We start from the raw sequence: 20,490 nt of genomic DNA, 5'->3' as shown, positions 1-20,490 counted from the left end.
TTCTGATGAATGCTTTGGTCAAAATCTTAAAGTGTAACAGTCTTTTCATTGTGCCTGTTTGCAACTCAGCATGTCATCTTTATGGTGAGTAGTAATCTATCCTTTCCATAATTGTTGATATTCCAACCTGGACTTTCCATTGTTTGATTTAAACATAAACTACATTCATTCACAAAAGAACTGATTTTTTGGGGTAAACTGACACAAAATAAAACATGAATTTGTCAGAAGACACAAAAAATAATCCTTTACCAAACAAGTTTCTTTGCTGATGAGCAATAACAGAATATCACAATAATGCATGTATATGTAAACCAGTTATTGAAACCAAATGGATGAGAAATGTTGAAATATTCACCATATTCAGTAAACATGACACATATTATTTTGAATTTATAACTCAAAGTAAAGGAACCCTTGAACAGAACAAGGCTTCTTGAAAAGACTAAACTTTCAATACTGTAAAAGATGCCCTGTCTTATGTTCAGAAAGATAAAGACAATCTTCATCACCCTCATTCGATTAGCAAGATATTGGGAAGTACTAAAGTATTAGTTTCTCGGCTTTTGGCATTACATCAACTTACTTATTCTGTTGATGTTCTACTTTTGTGAGTAACATTTGTATGCAGTTACATAATACTTTCTACTTTCTTTGACCTATTTTTTCCTTACTTTTATTATTATTTAACTATAGTCTTTTCTTCATATATTTGAAAAAATTTTCGTGGTTCTGATACAATATCTTGCACAATAGAAGCATATACAGCTCCAGCAAACGATATAACTTTTTTCTATTCTAGTATGGGTTTAAATATTTAAACAAACATGTCTACTGTCTTGTCTGTATGCAAATTGCCATCACTACATAAATGTATTATATAAAAATGCTGCTTATCTGGCTTCATAAGCTTTCCCAATAGAATAACTCGATATGCTCTTTAGGTTTGCAGCCAGATCTTCAAGCCAAACTGACACAATATTTGTACAGTACACTTCAAGATGATGACTATATGGACTGTCAAAATATTGTTGCAGCTTTGCTTGAAGATCGAGCTCCAAACCCAAGAATGTTAACACATACTGTTTATACTTTACGAAAAGACAACCATTACTAATCTTTTGCAACTGAAACTGAGTTGTAAAACATGGGTAATGGTTATTCCTGTGTGCAAGACAAATGGCACTGAACTAGCAACTGAGACAAAATGGTCAAAATATTCACAATACATGCCTTGCAATAATACTGTCATTTTTCCTTACAGAGTTTCATCTGCATGTAGAGGCTACTGATATGGATGGTGACGAAAGAGGGAACACAGCCAATGTTCCACTTATCATTCGTGTCCTAGATGTAAATGACAATGCTCCAGTCTTTGAGAAAGATATATACGAATTTGTCTTGCGTCAAGATCTAAGTGACTTCACTACACGTGCACAAGTGAAAGTGAGTGATAGTTAAAAATAACAGAATCATATGGATTTATGATTAAAAAATTGGCTTCTTTTCTATTACCACACAATAAGTCTTTTGTTTAAAGAGTGGAAAAAATGTGTGGGTTTATTGAAAAGTGATGCACCACAGTTTCTTGACATGGATTTAAATGGCTTGAACACTGACACTGGCTGATAAATAGCTTTATATTGTCTTGATTTACGTAATTTGCTTGATAAGTGGCAGAAACAGCAGTAAATAATCAATTATTCATATACTGCTATCCTCTTAAGTGAGAGAAGAGACATATAAGGTATACTAAGATGGTGTCTGTTCTTTTGGACATGTCCCCGTTGATGTATGTCAGCGCCTGTAAACAGCTAAGGGTGCTCATTTCATTGTAATTTCATCCTAACGATCTGCATGGTCACCGATGCTATCTGTTCTTTCGGAAATGTCCCAAAGAACAGATACCATCGGTGACCATGCAGATCGTTAGGATGAAATCACAATGAAATGAACACCCTTAGCTGCTTACAGGCGTTGACATACATCAACGGAGACAGATGAAAATGTGTGCCCATTGACGTATGTCAATGCCTGTAAGCAGCTAAGGGTGTTCATTTCATTGTAATTTCAGACATATAAGGAATTGTTCATTTGGTGGGCCAAAATACAAAATTTGGGTGTAATTGACAAAGAAATATGAAGTCAATCACAATGGCCTCCAAGTATGAAAAAGTCCTGAAGAGGGTTACATGAAGCTTACTGATGCCCTATGTAACAGAATACAAGTAACAGTTGTAGCTCCACCAAATGTCATAAACACAAACAACCATTTGGACAATATGATGCAACAGCTATTGTTATTGTTGTGTTTGTTGTTGTGATCTTCAGTCCAAAGACTGGTTTGATACAGCTCTCCATGCTACTCTATCCAGTGCAGACCTCTTCATCTCTGAATAACTACTGCAAGCAACAACCTTCTGAATCTGCTAACTGTATTTGTCTCTTGGTCTCCCTCTACAATTTTTACCTCCCATACTTCACTTCACTTCTAAATTGGTGATCCCTTGATGTCTCAGAATGCGTCCTGTCAACTGACAGGACACAAATTTCTTGTCCCTCCAATTCTGTTCAGTACCTCCTCATTAGTTACATGATCTACCCATCTAATCTTCAGCATTCTTCTGTAGCACCACATTTCTAAAGCTACTATCCTCTTCTTGCCTAAACTGCTAATCATTCATATTTCACTTCCATACATGGCTACATTCCAGACAAACACCTTAAGAAAAGACTTCCTAACACTTAATATATTTGATATTTATGAATTTCCCTTCTTTAGAAACACGTTTTTTGCCATTACCAGTCTATATTTTATATCCTCTCTACTTTGGCCATCATCAGTTACAGTTACTCAAATGGCAAAACCTATTTACCACTTTAAGAGTCTTGTTTCCTAATCGAATTCTCTCAGAATTACCTGATTTAATTCAACTACATTCTATTATCCTTGTCTCTCTTTTGTTGATGTTCATCTTATATCTTCCTTTCAAGACACTGCCCATTCTGCTCAACAGCTCTTTCAAGTCTTTTGCTATCTCTGACAGAGTTACAATGTCATTGGAAATTCATTCAATCACACATTATGTTCTACAGGTCTCATCAAGACAAAACCATCAGTGATGTGGAATGGGCCAAAACATACATCATTAGACCTTTAGAGCTGCAGCTAGTCGAAATACTTCTGCAATATATATTAATAATTACCATTATAGATATGCAGCTTGTGTTATTTGGCAAACACATTCATTCCCTAGTAATACTCAAAAACCATAGAACAGCTGATAATTTCAAAAAGCTTCTATTTTTTTTTAAAATTATGTTGTATGGAGATGCTCATCTGCTACAATAACTGCAGAAGTATTCTTATTACTCTAAGTATGATGGAGATTTATTAATAATGAGCAATGATTCATACAGTGATAGCCAGTTTTGGCAAACCCATAATCCAAATATATTACAGGAGAATTTAGGTAAACTTTCAACTTAGTTTAGCTTCTCTAAAATTCTCCAGTTGCCTTCTTGTATCTGTGATAAATTTTAAAAACGTTTCCACCAGAAAATGACTGTCACTTGATTCTCTATGCAAAGGTATAGAGTTTCTACATGAAGTTTCCCAAGTTTAATTCATAGTTCTTTTTTGTGATCATGGTCAGAAATAAATGTTTCTAGATCCTGTATGAGGTATGACAAAATGTCCTGATTATCCAGTTTCCGAGCTGCTTTTGTAAAATTTCTGGCAGAAATGTCTGTTTATCATATTGACAGTGTCATGTAAATCAAAGTGCAGTGTTTTGACAAAATTCATGCATTTATATTAGATTAGATTCATTGTTCATTCCACAAAATTATAGTTATGAGAACTTTATGGATGTAGAACATATCATTTGAATTTGATTAAAATGTTGATCCTCATAAACAACTTTTGAAAAATATTTCAGGCTTTAGATGGTGATGCTGAAGCACCTAACAATGTAGTCCATTACTCCATTGACTACAATACACAGGATGCAATGAAATTTCGTATAGATAAAATAACAGGTTTGTAACGGTTTGTAACTAGCATTAGTATATTTCTTTTATATATTAAAAACAAAGATTCCAAGACTTACCAAGCGGAAAAGCGCCGGCAGACAGGCACATGAACAAAACACACAAACATACACACATAATTATGAGCTTTCGCAACTGGCAGTTGCTTCGTCAGGAAAGAGGGAAGGAGAGGGAAAAATGAAAGGATGTGGGTTTTAAGGGAGAGGGAAAGGAGTCATTCCAGTCCCGGGAGCGGAAAGACTTCCCTTAGGGGAAAAAAAGGACAGGTGTACACTCGCACACACACACACACACACACACACACATATCCATCCGCACATACACAGACACCTGTACGGATGGACACAGACACAGACACATGTGCGGATGGATATGTGTGTGTGTGTGTGTGTGTGTGTGTGTGTGTGTGTGTGTGTGTGTGTGTGTGCGAGTGTACACCTGTCCTTTTTTTCCCCTAAGGGAAGTCTTTCCGCTCCCGGGATTGGAATGACTCCTTACCCTCTCCCTTAAAACCCACATCCTTTCATTTTTCCCTCTCCTTCCCTCTTTCCTGACGAAGCAACTGCCAGTTGCGAAAGCTCGTAATTCTGTGTGTGTGTTTGTGTGTTTTGTTCATGTGCCTGTCTGCCGGCGCTTTCCCGCTTGGTAAGTCTTGGAATCTTTGTTTTTAATATATTTTTCCCACACACACACATATATATTTTTTAGAAGAATAAACAATAACAATGAAAATTTTTTTAAGAAATCATTATGTTGTGTCCTGCTATTGAGTGTAGTGTCAGTGTAGTGTGTACTTAATTTGTACAAAGCCTTATTCCTTTCATTGATTCCACCTATGTGTATCAATTACTGTGTCACTTTGTGGCTTTACAAGAACTGTCAGCTCTTACTTTTGATGACATGTGCAGTTTATTACCCAACTATCATCACAAACGAACGCATGTCATAGTGGCTCAAGTTGTATTGTACTGAAACCAACACAAGTGTCAGTTTGTTATTGATGCCCATAATGAATCTTACGCAGACTCTTGGTGCATGACACAATCATCTGGTTAGCTCTGGGCAAGAAAGTGTGGCAGAAGGCTTTATTCTGTGAATAACTCCCCATTGGCAGGAGTTTTGCAAATAGCACAACTTTTGAATTTTTTCGGGCAGCATGTGGCCAAATTTAAGCACAGGGCAATGTGGCACTAGTGTCACAATATGTGTGCACTAGAACAACAGACAGCTTGCACAAGGAAGCAGCAGTGGTGGCAGTAAACACGCGGGCCCAGTGCCGAGCAGACTAAGACTGATCCAAGCAAGCAGCCGTGATCACCACAGTGCCAGTGTTGGCATTCTCTGTTTTCATCTTGGCCTTTCTGTTGTGTCCAGCATAAATGCTCAGTGTGCCATAAGCACTGGGCAACTACTTGTAATGCTTGCCAGAAGAAAGGCCTCACTGCCTCCATTTGCCATTCGCTGAAGGTTGCTCTGAAAGGGACAAGGACGCAAACTGTGAGTCCAATGCTTATGACTTCTCCCTAGTTGTTTATCATGTTTTTTGCAAAGTGCTCTGGCTACAGGTTGACAAAGGTGCTGCAGTGAAATATTTGAATTCTCAAACTTTTGTGAGTTTAGGCTTTCCACTGTTGATGCCCGTCATGTGGAAGCAGGTTAGTTATAACAAACAGAACATTGTGCTGTAGGGACAATTTACGGCATCCACCTCTTATAAGTCAGTGGTTCATTCCATTACATTTTTAGTGGTTGCTGATGCTGGTGTTGAGAACTTGTTTGGGATGGACGCATTTCAACATTTGGATTTTCTATCACCAATGCTGTTCACCTTGTGTCCAATCAGGTACTGTCTTTTCAATTAGAAACACTGTGTGAGGAGTTTTTGAACGTGTTTTCAGAAGGTATAGGGTGTGCTACAAATTTTTCTGTTCATATTTCTTTGAAAACCATAGCTTGGTCTCGTCTTTGTCATATGCATCCTATTCCTGTCACCATGGAAGATCAAGTGAAAGCAGAATTGAACAGACTTTAATTTCTAGGGGTAGTTCAAACTGTTATAGATAGTGAATGGTCATCTCCACTGGTTGCAGTTCAGAAGCTGTCAGCAGCCTTGAGCAGCCGCTGGTGAAGTATCAGTGCAGCCGTAGTGCAGCAGCAGTGCAGTAGTGATTCACATATTTAGCTTTCATATTTGTTTTATAGTTTGATTCTTAATTTCTTTCCAAGTGTTTGTGCGCTTGAATATTTAATTACATAAAATCCTTGCATATTCTCATATTTGAGAGGAGTATATTGCTTATTGATAGCTGTAGAGTATAAATTGGCGGAGTTGTTAGATATTGGCAGTAGGATGGATAGGGTGTGTGCATGCTGTGTGCGGGTGCAGAAGGTGCTGGCCGCAGTTCGTGAGCAGCTGAGAGTGCTGTTGGCCATGGTCAGCCACCTTCACGCTGCTGCTTTGAAGTGCAATGGCGGCGGAGGGTTTGGCGCGTCACTTGAGACACCCCAGGTGTCGCTTGCTGTGTCCGCTGACTCAGCCACCGAGGCACCTTCTTGTGTACTCAGTGCTTTGAGGCCGCCCTCACCTTAGGGTGAGTAGCGGACTGCAACGCCTCCGCATCACTCGAGGCAGAGGGCCAATGTGGAGGCAGCCGGCTGGCCTCACCCATTCGTCCTGTCAGTGGGCAGGTGGCCACTCCTTCAGCAGGGCCTGAGCAGGCACACGGGAACAAAGGCTTGCTGGTTATTGGGAGCTCCAACATTAGGCGGGTGATGGACCCCCTTGGGGAAATAGCGTACAGGGCTGGAAAGAAATCCAATGTGCACTCGGTTTGTCTGCCAGGGGGCCTCATCCAAGATGTGGAGGTGACCTTGCCTGTGGCTATCGAGCATATGGAGTGCAGTCGTCTGCAAGTAGTTGCTCACGTCGGCACCAATGATGCCTGTCACTTGGGTTCTGAGGCGATCCTCAGTTCATACAGGCGGCTGGCGGATTTGGTGAAGACTGCTGACCTCACACTTGGGGTGCAAGCAGAGCTCTCTATTTGCAGCATTGTTCCCAGAGTGGATCGGGGTCCTTTGGTTTGGAGCCGAGTGGAGGGTCTCAACCAGAGGCTTTGTCAGCTCTGTGATGGTCTTGTCTGCAGATTTCTAGACTTGTGCTATTGGGTGGGGAATTGTAGGATGCCCCTAAATAGGTCAGGGGTGCACTACACAAAGGAAGCGACTACTCGGGTAGCAGAGTACTTGTGGCGTGAACATGGGTTTTTTTTAGGCTAGGCAGTAGTGTGAGGTGCCCTGATGAACACTCACCAGTCAACGTGCAGGCAGGGGAATCAGGATGCGCTCAGTGTAAAGACACTTCAGCTATCAAGATATAAGCAGTAAATTTTCAGAGTGTTCGGAATAAAGTTCCTGAATTTACTGCCCTCCACGAAGCGTGTGGTGCGCAAATTACTCTCAGGACTGAGACCTGATTGAACCCTGAGATATGAAGTTCTGAAATATTTAGTGAGGGTTGGAACGTGTATCGGATAGACAGATTAGACACCATAGGAGGTGGTTTCTTCATTGCAGTTGATAGAAATATTGTGTCTACTGAGGTCAAAGTAGAGTGTTATTGTGAAGTTACCTGGACACGTTTAACACAGGGCTAGGGAAAATGAAGTTAAATGTGGGGTGTTATTACCGGCCACCAGGTTCCACCATGACAGTTCTAGAATCATTCATAGCGAGTCTACATTCTGTATCGCAGAAGTACCCGGATCATGGTGTATTAGTCGGAGGCAACTTCAGTCTACCTAGAATAGACTGAGATGTGTATGTATTCATTACAGGTGGTACAGACAAGCCATCATGTGAATTATTTTTTAACACATTATCCGAAAACTGTCTTGAGCAGCTAAATCGACAGCCAACGTGTAATGGAAATATTTCAGAACTGGTAGCCACGAACAGACCAGACCTCATTGACGGTGTCAGTGTTGAGACAGGGGTTAGTGATCATGATGTTGTCATTATGACTATGGTTACGAAAATTAAAAAGTCAGTCAAGAACGCTAGGAGAGTATTCTTAATGGAAAGAGCAGATAAGCAGTTGTTAGCATCCCACTTAGTAAATGAATCGACTTCATTTACTTCCGGTACGATGGGTGTGGAAGAATTATGGGCAAAATTTTAAACACATTGTAAATCACGCATTGGACAAGTATGTGCCAAAAAAAGTGGATTACAGATGGAAAAGGCCCACCGTGGTTTAACAGCGCAATTCGGAGAATGCTCAGGAAGCAAAGGCAGTTGCACTTGTGGTACAAGAAAAATCAGGAGAATGAGGACAGGCAAAAGTTAGTAGAGATTTGTGTTGCTGTAAAAAGAGTGATGTGCGAAGCATTCAACCACTACCACCGTCATATCTTAGCAAAAGATCTTGCTGAAAACCCAAGGAAATTCTGGTCTTACGTAAAATCAGTAAGCGGGTCGAAGGCTTACATTCCAGTCACTCACTGATCAGTCTGGCTGGCAATGGAAGACGGCAAAACAAAAGCTGAAATTTTAAATTTAGCATTTGAGAAATCTTTCACGCAGGAGGACGGTACAAACATACTGCCGTTTGAGTCTTGTACAGATTCCCATATGGAGGACATAGTGATAGACATCCCTGGGGTTGTGAAGCAGCTTATGGGATTCCATTTTGGTTTTACAGAGAGTAGTCTACTTCATTAGCTCCTTACTTAGCTTGCATTTATCGCGAATCTCTTGCCCAACGTAAAGTCCCAAGCGACTGGAAAAAAGCACAGGTGACGCCTGTATATAAGAACAATAGAAGGATGGATCCTCAAAATTACAGACTAATATCCTTAACATTGGTTTGTTGCAGGATTCTCGAACATATTCTCAGCTCGAATATAATGAATTTCCTTCAGACTGAGAAGTTGCTGTCCATGCATCAGCACGGCTTTAGAAAGCATCGCTCCTGTGAAACGTAACTCGCCGTTTTTTCACACGATATCTTGCGAACCATGAATGAAGGGTATCAGACGGATGCCATATTCCTTGACTTCCGGAAAGCATTTGACTCAGTGCCCCACTGCAGACTCCTAACTAAGGTACAAGCATAAGGGATTGGTTCTCAAGTATGTGAGTGGCTCAAAGACTTCTTAAGTAATAGAACCCAGTATGTTGTCCTTGATGCTGAGTGTTCATCGGAGGTGAGGGTATCATCTGGAATGCCCCAGGGAAGTGTGGTCGGTCTGCTGTTGTTTTCTATCTACATAAATGATCTTTTGGATAGGGTGGATAGCAATGTGCGGCTGTTTGCTGATGATGCTGTGGTGTATGGGAAGGTGTCATCATTGAGTGACTGTAGGAGGGTACAAGATGACTTGGAAATGATTTGTGACTGGTGTAAAGAATGGCAGCTAACTCTAAATATAGATAAATGTAAATTAATGCAGATGAATAGAAAAACAATCCTGTAATGTTTCAATACTCCATTAGTAGTGTAGCACTTGACACAGTCACGTCGATTAAATATTTGGGCGTAACACTGCAAAGCGATATGAAGTGGGACAAGCATGTTATGGCAGTTGTGGGGAAGGCAGATAGTCGTCTTCAGTTCATTGGTAGAATTTTGGGAAGATGTGGTTCATCTGTAAAGGAGACCGCTTATAGAACACTAATACGGCCTATTCTTGAGTATTGCTCAAGCGTTTGGGATCCCTATCAGGTTGGATTGAGGGAGGACATAGAAGCAATTCAGAGACAGACTGCTAGATTTGTTACTGGTAGGTTTGATCATCACGTGAGTGTTACAGAAATGCTTCAGGAACTCGGGTGGGAGTCTCTAGAGGAAAGGAGGCGTTCTTTTCGTGAATCGCTACTGTGGAAATTTAGAGAACCAGCATTTGAAGCTGACTGCAGTACAATTTTACTGCCGCCAACTTACATTTCACGGAAAGACCACAAAGATAAGATAAGAGAGATTAGGGCTCGTACAGAGGCATATAGGCAGTCATTTTTCCTTTGTTCTGTTTGGGAGTGGAACAGGGAGAGAAGATGCTAGTTGAGGTACGAGGTACCCTCCACCATGCACCGTATGGTGGATTGCGGAGTATGTATGTAGATGTAGATGTAGGGAAACTTTGCGTTTCTGGCGACTTCAGTACCGCTTTCAATGCCCGGTCAATCATGATAAATATCCTCTTCTACGCCAGGAGGACCCATTGGCGAAAATATTGGATGCCTAGTGCTTTTCTGAAACTGATTTCTCCGAGGTGTATCTGTATGCTCCTGTGGACGAAGAGTTGGATAGTTGTGGTTTTGAATACTCCTTGTGGCCTTTATCTATATTTGCACCTTCCTTTTGGTGTGCCTAGTACCCCAGTTATTTTCCAATAATTTATAGAGCAATTGAATATGCCTGTCCTAGGTTGCATTAGTTATGTGGATGATATTGTTGTCATGGTTTCCTCCATAGATGTGACTTTAAAAGTTTATGCATTTTGTTTCTGTCTTACATTCTACAGGCTTACAGTGTAACCTCATGAACTCTCAGTTTTTTCATACTTTTGCTTGTTTGGGGTTCAAGATCAAACAAGATAGCATTTGTCCTCTGCCAGAGCAAATCTTCACACCTTGCCCCTTGTCCACAAAGGAACTTCAGACCTTCCATGTACAATAGCCTACTACCATAACAATGGACCACCTGTTGCATGCCTTGTTACTCAGGAATGTACCTTTTTTGCTAGAGCCTGGATTGTGAATGTGCTTTTCAAATGTGGAAATCCACACTATTCTTGGCCCCTTGTTTAACTATCTTCTCTCTGGACCAGCACATAGTTTTGGTGGAGGACACTTCACAGTAAGTCCTAGTTCACTGATATGCCAGTAGCTATCACTTTCACATCTAAATCCCTCACTCCAGTCCAGCAGTGTTACTCTCAGGTAGAAATAGAGGCTCTTCCCATAGGCTCCAAGTTTCACCTAGTAACTGACCATAACCCCTAGGTTCCCTTGTTTAACCCTCACATTTCCTTGCCTCACAATGCAGCACCTGTGAGCAGTGTGCCTGACAACAGGCAGCTCCAGGGCATCTCTGTCCCCCTGGCCTGATAAAGTATTCAATCAGACTTTGTGGGCCCCTTCTTGAATTCCTATTGGCTCTTGGTTGTGGATGCATTTTCCTGGTATTCTTACATTTTCCAGTGTGCATTGACCTCAGCTGAGGCCTCAATTCACACACTTTCGAAGGTGTTTTTGTATTGAGGGATTGCCTTGTACCTTAGTTTCCGATAATGGGACTCAGTTCATTTCTCACACCTTTCACTTGTTTTGTTCCTGTCACAGCATCTGTCATGTTACAGCTCCACCATTTCACACTCAATCAAATGGTGAGGCAGAATGACTGGTGCATACATCCAAGTCCCAAATGAAAAGGTTTATTGAGGATTCTTCACCAGGATTCCTCTGTTTCTGAGCACCTATCACTTCTCACATATGGGAGAGTAGAGACCAGCTCAGATGCTTCACAGCTGGCAGCCACACATGCTCCTTCACCTTCTGCGGCCTGTGCCACATCTGTCAGAGACAAGTTTGTCAGGCCACTTTGCACCAGGATCACCAGAGTGGGCATGCGGGTTTGATTGCCACTCCAAGTAGATACTGGCCACTGTTGTCCACTGCAGGGGATGCCATCTTTGTGTTATCCATACCGCTGACAGGCTGGTGGCATGCCTCTTTAATCAGTTGCCCCACCCCCACCGCCTCACCACCAGAAGCTACAGGTTCACAGGTGTGGCCCCTGTCTCCACAGCCTGCCCCATTGCCCTCCACGTCAAGAGGCTGCTGTACAGGCACCCCGATCCCATTGGCTGCCTCCTGCATGTGTGACACCCTGGTGATCCACCTTCTCAGCACTGGATGCTGGTCTGTCTCTGACCTTGGGTCTGTTGCCGCACCTGTGTTCTGGTTGGGCCATCTCTGCCAGCCCCCTCGCCATTGTCACATCAGTCATTGTCACTGGTGGGTCCAGCCTGACCTCCTCCACACTGGGACCTGCCTCCTGACGATGGTGCAGAGAAGGTGATAGTACCCTTCTCCTCAGAGCTATAGTCAGGCACTGCTTGGGCCCACTGTCCTCAGGCGTGCCCGCGTCTCTGCATGTTCTGGCCCTATGCTCTGGCACCTCTCCAGCACATCATTCTGCCCCATTGTCGGCAATGGCTCCTGCCACTCTGGAACTGACGAATGTGTCTCTCTGTCACCCTGACACCCTCTTCACACACAGGAGAGGTATGCTGTATCCTGCTACTATGTGTGAGTGTGACTGCACTGAGTATAGTGCTGTCATGCATGTGTACTTCAATCAATTGCCAAATGTGTGCACATGGCGGTCTCTGCCTATATATGCGAATCACACCTATATATGTGAAGAGCAGTGCTGATTCATACTCACTATGTTCTTTTAGTTTGTACTGCTCACTTCAGTTATTCTGTGTATCACTTATGTTGCACTTTGTGTATTATCCTTTTGTCTTGTTACATGCAGAGTCGTGAAAGGCTTATTTATGTTATTGTTCAGAAGCTTACGGTTTAAGAATCATGAAAGCAGGTTGTATACGTGGAAGAACCCTGGAGATACTAAAAGGTATCAGATAGATTATATAATGGTAAGACAGAGATTTAGGAACCAGGTTTTAAATTGTAAGACATTTCCAGGGGCAGGTGTGGACTCTGACCACAATCTATTGGTTATGACCTGTAGATTAAAACTGAAGAAACTGCAAAAAGGTGTGACTTTAAGGAGATGAGACCTGGAGAAACTAAAAGAACCAGAGGTTGTACAGGGTTTCAGGGAGAGCATAAGGGAACTATTGTCAGGAATGGGGGAAATAAATACAGTAGAAGAAGAATGGGTAGCTTTGAGGGATGAAGTAGTGAAGGCAGCAGAGGATCAAGTAGGTAAAAAGACGAGGACTAGTAGAAATCCTTGGGTAACAGAAGAAATACTGAATTTAATTGATGAAAGGAGAAAATATAAAAATGCAATAAATGAAGCAGGCAAAAAGGAATACAAATGTCTCAAAAACGAGATTGACAGGAAGTGCAAAATGGCTAAGCAGGGATGGCTAGAGGACAAATGTAAGGATGTAGAGGCTTATCTCACTAGGGGTAAGATAGATACTGCCTACAGGAAAATTAAAGAGACCTTTGGAGATAAGAGAACCACTTGTATGAACATCAAGAGCTCAGATGGAAACCCAGTTCTAAGCAAAGAAGGGAAAGCAGAAAGATGGAAGGAGCATATAGAGGGTCTATAAAAGGTTGATCTACTTGAGGACAATATTATGGAAATGGAAGAGGATGTAGATGAAGATGAAATGGGAGATACGATACTGCGTGAAGAGTTTGACAGAGCATTGAAAGACCTGAGTCGAAACAAGGCCCCCGGAGTAGACAACATTCCATTGGAACTACTGATGGCCTTGGGAGAGCCAGTCCTGACAAAACTCTACCATCTGGTGAGCAAGATGTATGAGATAGCGAAATACCCTCAGACTTCAAGAAAAATATAATAATTCCAATCCCAAAGAAAGCAGGTGTTGACAGATGTGAAAATTACCGAACTATCAGTTTAATAAGCCATAGCTGCAAAATACTAACGCGAATTCTTTACAGACAAATGGAAAAACTAATAGAAGCCGACCTCGGGGAAAATCAGTTTGGATTCCGTAGAAATACTGGAACACGTGAGGCAATACTGACCTTACGACTCATCTTAGAAGAAAGATTAAGGAAAGGCAAACCTACATTTCTAGCATTTGTAGACTTAGAGAAAGCTTTTGACAATGTAGATTGGAATACTCTCTTTCAAATTCTGAAGGTGGCAGTGGTAAAGTACAAGGAGCGAAAGGCTATTTACCTTTTTTGCAGAAACCAGATGGCAGTTGTAAGAGTCGAGGGACATGAAAGGGAAGCAGTGGTTGGGAAGGGAGTGAGACAAGGTTGTAGCCTCTCCCCGATGTTATTCAATCTGTATATTGAGCAAGCAGTAAAGGAAACAAAAGAAAAATTCAAGTAGGTACTAAAATCCATGGAGAAGAAATAAAAACTTTGAGGTTCACCGATGACATTGTAATTCTGTCAGAGATAGCAAAGGACTTGGAAGAGCAGTTGAATGGAGTGGACAGTGTCTTGAGAGAAGTATATAAGATGAACATCAACAAAAGCAAAATGAGGATAATGGAATGTAGTTGAATTAAGTCAGGTGATGTTGAGGGAATTAGATTAGGAAATGAGACACTTAAAGTAGTAAAAGAGTTTTGCTAATTGGGGAGCAAAATAACTGATGATGGTTGAAGTAGAGAGGATATAAAATATAGACTGGCAATCGCAAGGAAAGCGTTTCTGAAGAAGAGAAATTTGTTAACATCGAGTATAGATTTAAGTGTCAGGAAGTCTTTTCTGAAAGTATTTGTATGGAGTGTAGCCATGTATGGAAGTGAAACATGGACTATAAATAGTTTGGACAAGAAGAGAATAGAAGCTTTCGAAATGTGGTGCAACAGAAGAATGCTGAAGATTAGATGGGTAGATCGCATTACTAATGCGAAAGTATTGAATAGGATTGGGGAGAAGAGAAGTTTGTGGTACAACTTGACCAGAAAAAGGGATCGGTTGGTAGGACATGTTCTGAGGCATCAAGGGATCACCAATTTAGTATTGGAGAGCAGCGTGGAGGAAAAAAATCGTAGAGGGAGACCAAGAGATGAATACACTAAGCAGATTCAGAAGGATGCAGGTTGTAGTAGGTACTGGGAGATGAAGAGGCTTGCACAGGATAGATTAGCATGGAGATCTGCATCAAACCAGTCTCAGGACTGAAGACCACAACAACAGAAGCTTATGAATAAAAATAAATAGAAAAACCTAATGGATGGAAAAGAAATTCGCTGTATGTGCTTCCACCAACTGTAGAAAAAAGTTTCAGGGAAAACTATGAGGCAATATACATTAATGGAGCATACTTTAATCATCTTTACTGCTAATTACACTGCAATGTTTTCCTCTACTGATGACAAACTTCAACGATAAATGGAAGGACTTCATAGAGTAAGTCATAATGTAGCCCATTAAGTCAATAATAACTCTAAGATAATGATTAACAAGTACAACAGAAAGAAAGTAGTACAAATTAACAGAGAAGTCACAGAACCAGATGAGTTTTTGTGTTGAAGGTAGTTAAAGACAAATACTAGATAGGTAGGAAAAGAAGCAAAAGAGTAAAAACACACATGAATGCTTTTAATAAAACTGAATAGGGGTTTGAAAACAAGAATTCTAGTATACCTGAAAAGGAAAGTTTACAATCAGAGTATATCACCATTTTTAATCTTATTGTGATGATACATAAATTTTTTAATATGGAAACCATTCAAAAACTAATGTCTTTGAGTAAGTAATCAGGCGATGCATTTTGAGAATTACTAAGAAAGACAAAAAACTGGATTAGGGAATAGGAGTGGAAGATATCATGGAGACATTTAACTACATGAATTAATAGTAAATGTGCTGGGGAAGTTCTTTGCTAGATTCCATGACATAAGAGAAGACTGAGACTGTTATAGGTAGACAGATTACATTAGAGCACAGGCAGGAGCAGCAGAGATGTGTTTTACGGAATAGTGTGATGTGTAGATAAGACTATAGGAGACATTTTATTGACCAGTGAATATCAAATGCTGCAACAGATGTTTCTGCTGCTAAAGATGATGATGTTTGAGGTTATGGTGTGGTAGTGCCATAAATTTATATCTTTTCTACTAACAGAAAAGGTAATGTCACATGCTAAGTAATGGATATCATGTTGATCATTCCTTTTCTTTGTTCTCTGACCTTACTATTGTCTTCGGTGCACTTCATTACCATTTGGCCTGCTCATATAGCATAATGTGTGGTGTGCTAGCTTGTATCAAAGGAAGGTGAGCCAAATCTGCATCGAACCTGCACAGTGGAGTGACAACTGTGCACCAACCAACCTAAGTTTGGTTTTCAGGTGGTTTCCCTTACTCAATTAGGTAAATGCTGGGCTGGTCCTCACTTTAAACCTTAGAAAATATGAAACACAAACAGTTAAAATACAATAGCACACAGGACACAGTTTACACAATTCACATACAGGTGGTGAACACAATTTCTCTCCCTTAGGAATCTGATGATTTACACAACAGAAAGGGCATCTGGCCACGGAGTTAAATAAAACACAGGTGCAGCAAAGCCCATCCCAGGTTGTGTAAAAAAGCTCTTAACAAAAAGAAGAAGGAGAAGTGTCATTTATTACCATTCACTGAGAACATTCTCCACTTCATATCCACTGGCTTGTGAGAGTATCAGTCATCCATAGAGTCTATCATTATGAAGAAACTTATATGCTAATGAATATGATAACATAAAGAAGTAATTGTCAGATATTAATCCTGTAGCTGTGTCCTTACTAGCTTTTAGCTTATACAGGCTATAAATTAATATACTAAGAATAACACAAGAGCTAGCAAACTTAGAAATGCTGTTTCTTCCTCTGCTATACTAAGCAGCTGTTGTTTGCCTACTGTTGCTGGTTATGACTTGAATAACTAAGCTGATGACTGCAGAGAAACAAGTCATATAAATGCTTGAGAATAGACGCCTGTTTATAATGAACATCATTTCTTCTCATGTTGCTAATAGCTTTCAGTCTTTGAATGTAGATAATCTTCTCATGGTCCTGCTTGAACAGATCATGTATTGCACCTTTTATCTTCACCATCCTGCCATACATCTACAATTGACCTAATTGGAAAAATACAACCACAGCATATTTATAATTCATAGCTCTTACCCAGATGATTAAACATTTAAAATGTGACTATCAACAAACCACAACATACTACCTCAACACAAAAGAAAGGAGGCTTCTCACAGAAACTAGATGCCATGGTGTATTAGAACATGATTGTTTATTCAAATCTGAATGAAATCCTTACATTAAGACAGGGTTAATTAAAGCCGATCAGTTCAGTGGTAATGGGTGAGTAGTTTACTGCAGGTAGTCCACCAGAAAATGTCCTGTATGAGGTACAACACGAAAGAAATGAAACTGATGCTGCAATTCATCGACATGAATACGCCCTGCTTAGTATAAATCTGTATAATGTTTTCTTTTTTATTGTAAAATTAACAATATATAAAATTCTTAATGTGTGCTATTGTACTACACTAACATTCATATGATTTATATATACATTGTTATGAGAATATAACCATCTTTATACTGTAATTGAACTTATTGATGAAGCCCACTGTATAAGAAAATACTGAACGGCTAATAAAGATTCTTATTCTTATGTACTTATCAAATATTTTCAGTTATTGTGACTTCTTTGGAGTAAGGATATTTTAAGTATAGGCACATTTGTGTTCAGTCCTCACAATATACAGAATATTTCTGTTGTTGTTTCCATGAGGCTCCACAGGAATTCCACCATTTTCCTTCTGACAGAGTGCCATAAATTTCTTTAGTAAACTGCTTGTACATTGCCACTAAGATGGTTGATTTTTATGAAACTTTTCATAGGATAAAGGCACAGTTTGAAATCAAAAAACACTTGCATACTAATATGCCATGATAAATAGTTCTTTAGTAATGTGATGTGTGTCAAGTTAGTACTTAGAATACAGCTTGTACACAACATTATTTAAAATATATCTGGAATAGAAAATTAGCTCCTACAATGATCCATTTAAATACACAGTGCAAAATTTTCATCATCAAATGAACAATATCATATAGAAAATCAGATACTATACTCTGTGAGGAAATGACAGGTTATCAAGAAATTATCTTCAGTGCATGAGATAATGATTAAATAAATCCCTCTTCGACTTCTTTTTTTTTTTTAAATGAGTGTCAGCTAAGGGCAGGTGGCTTATAACTCTTAATAAGTTAACATGGAATGTAATTCTCATAACAAACTTTGCCCTACACCAATCAAAATCAGTTAGGGCTCTTGGGCTGGAAGTTTACTTCAAACTGTAATAAGAAGAGCGAGTCTTTATACAACTTAAGTTTATTGATAAAGAACTGGTGCCATCCACTGAAGCCTCATCACATGTAACTAATGGATCGTTGATTATTCCTCAGTACAAACTTCTTCAATGAATTTAGATAAATGGAGGGGTGTGTTTAGTGACAAATTTCTGCCGATAATCCAGTGGCTTCTTCCAAAAAACTTGACAAGTTCGCTCCTCCAACTCCTGAGGAGCTTTTGGTTTTGTGCAATCAACTTTCTCTTTTGCCCACTCCCAGATAGGCATTTGCTCAATACTCCTCATTGCCCACTCAACGTAGCTACGTTGTCCCGACCAGTGTCGAGGCTTCCAAAGTGAGGCGAGGCTCTGTGTTCCATTAAGATTAGATCATTCTAATTGTCTCGTGTGAATACAATACTGTATACATCATTTTCAAGCATCTTGGGATGCTGTTCAGCATGCACTGTGTCCCAAATGAGATATGCGCCCACAACTTTTGTGGATGTCTTGCCACAGCACAGTTTTTGTGGGTGTCATGCTGCACCAAACTAATCCCTTTTATTGGTGTTGACTTTATTCAACAGCCAGTCTAGAATGGTCTGTGCCCAATAATAACCATTGTGCCAGTTAACAGACTCCCCAACCTGCAACACAGCTTCTTCTAACCACAGGATATTATCAAAACTATCAGATCAGCCTCCATACTAAGGAAGCTTCAGCTCTCCATGTTCCAACCAATGTCCGGTGATAATTTCTGAGAGTAATGTGGTTTCCAAGGATGAATATTTAATTCATTCTGCAGAACAGGTCGAACTGTGTATTCAAACTGTGTCCACTGTCATGACATGGCTGTCTTTATGACTTCTAAGGACTTTAAGTGAACAGTCCCCAAACCACATGCAAATTCCTGAACCACTTGCACATTTCCTTCATACCAGCTGTTGAGCAATGACTGCATCTCCTCAGATATGATACAGAGCCTGTGTCCATTAGTTTCAAGTGGCTTTTCCTTATGGTCATATTGTCTACTGAAGCATGAGATCCTTTCACATGCCACATCATCACTAATCTGCCTTACATATGGACATGCAAGCCTGCTCCAGTGATTCTTTCTCTCTACCATTCCATTCCATTTATCTCCTTTTTCCCCCAAACATGTTTGGCTCGTATGCAGAAATGTGTTCCAAAGATAATTTTTCATGAAGCCTTTTCTGGTCTCGGTTTATATTTTATAGTTTTTGATTTTAGTAGCTTTTTCTTTTTATAAACACCATTTTTGCTTTGTGCAGTCCTTGCTATGTCTTTCTTGCATCTTCAGCAATGACTCTTCTCGTGCTATCTCTTTGTGATCTCGCAAATTTTCTCAGCCTGACTGATTAGTAGTTTATATCTGAGTGTTCCAATGAATTGTTGTCTGATTATAGAGTTCAGGCAGTGAGTAGAAACAGCAAAATTCACAATATACCTGAAGAAGATGGCTGGTTCAGTCCTCAAAATATTGTTCATAAAATGGAAACAACAACTCAGCAGAACACTCAGAAGTGTACTACTATTCTGCCTCTTTGTTTCATTATGTTAATTAGTAAGCTTTTTTCCCCTCACTGACCGATTTCAGAACATCTACATTCCTTACTCTGTCAACCCAGCTGATCTTCCACAGTTTCTCATAACAACACATTGCAAAGCCTTCTGTATCTCCTTTTCCCCCCCAAACATGTTTGGCTCCTTTGCAGCAACGTGTTCCAAAGATAATTTTTAGTTTTGGATTTTAGTAGTTTTTTTCTTTTTATAAACACCATTTTTGCTTTTTGCAGTCCTTGCTATGTCTTTCTTGCATCTTCCTTCTTTATCTATTCTACTTCTAAGATAGCAAAACACATGAACCCCATCAAGAGCCTCTAGTCAAATTTAACCTTTATCCATCCAGCACATCCACTTGTTGTGTCCACAATTATATCAGTTTTCTTTACTTTATATCTATTGGCTGACACATATTCCACTTCATTAAGTCTCTAAATCAGTAACTCTTCACTTTTGATGACTGATGCTAATGATGTCACCAACCAAATCAAGATTTTCTGCTAATCCACATCAAGGAAGTCAAATATTCTCATTCACTCTCCTATACACAAATTAAAATATCAGTGGTGACAGTGAGCAACTATGTCTCACAGCATTTCTGATTTTGGCTTCTTGTTTCATTCTGCCATTGCTGATTACTCTAGTCTACTCTGCATAAAGAGAGTGGATCATCCTTGTGCCCTGCAGTTGATAACACACTACCTAAGAATAGAAAAAAATATTCCATTCTGAATTATTAAAAGTCTTCAAAAAAAAAGAAAGAGAGAGTCCGCAAGAGTCATGAAACACCTT

The 20,490-nt window shown here is 40.0% G+C and overlaps 1 protein-coding gene across 1 annotated transcript in view; it reads left to right on the top strand.

Annotated features, from left to right (window-relative positions):
* The window catches only part of LOC126278769 (cadherin-86C), a 396,441-nt gene that overhangs the window by 313,822 nt on the left and 62,129 nt on the right, over window positions 1–20,490 (top strand). Inside the window, exons 13-14 of the mRNA XM_049979049.1 lie at window positions 1,265–1,446; window positions 3,942–4,041. Coding sequence (XP_049835006.1) covers window positions 1,265–1,446; window positions 3,942–4,041 — 282 coding nt within the window. The remainder of the gene's footprint in view (window positions 1–1,264; window positions 1,447–3,941; window positions 4,042–20,490) is intronic.

The sequence above is a fragment of the Schistocerca gregaria genome, chromosome 1 (assembly GCF_023897955.1).
Source record: "Schistocerca gregaria isolate iqSchGreg1 chromosome 1, iqSchGreg1.2, whole genome shotgun sequence".
Classification (NCBI taxonomy): domain Eukaryota; kingdom Metazoa; phylum Arthropoda; class Insecta; order Orthoptera; family Acrididae; genus Schistocerca; species Schistocerca gregaria.
The sequence above is the reverse complement of the archived record's forward strand: the minus strand, read 5'-3'. Positions and strand labels throughout refer to the sequence as shown.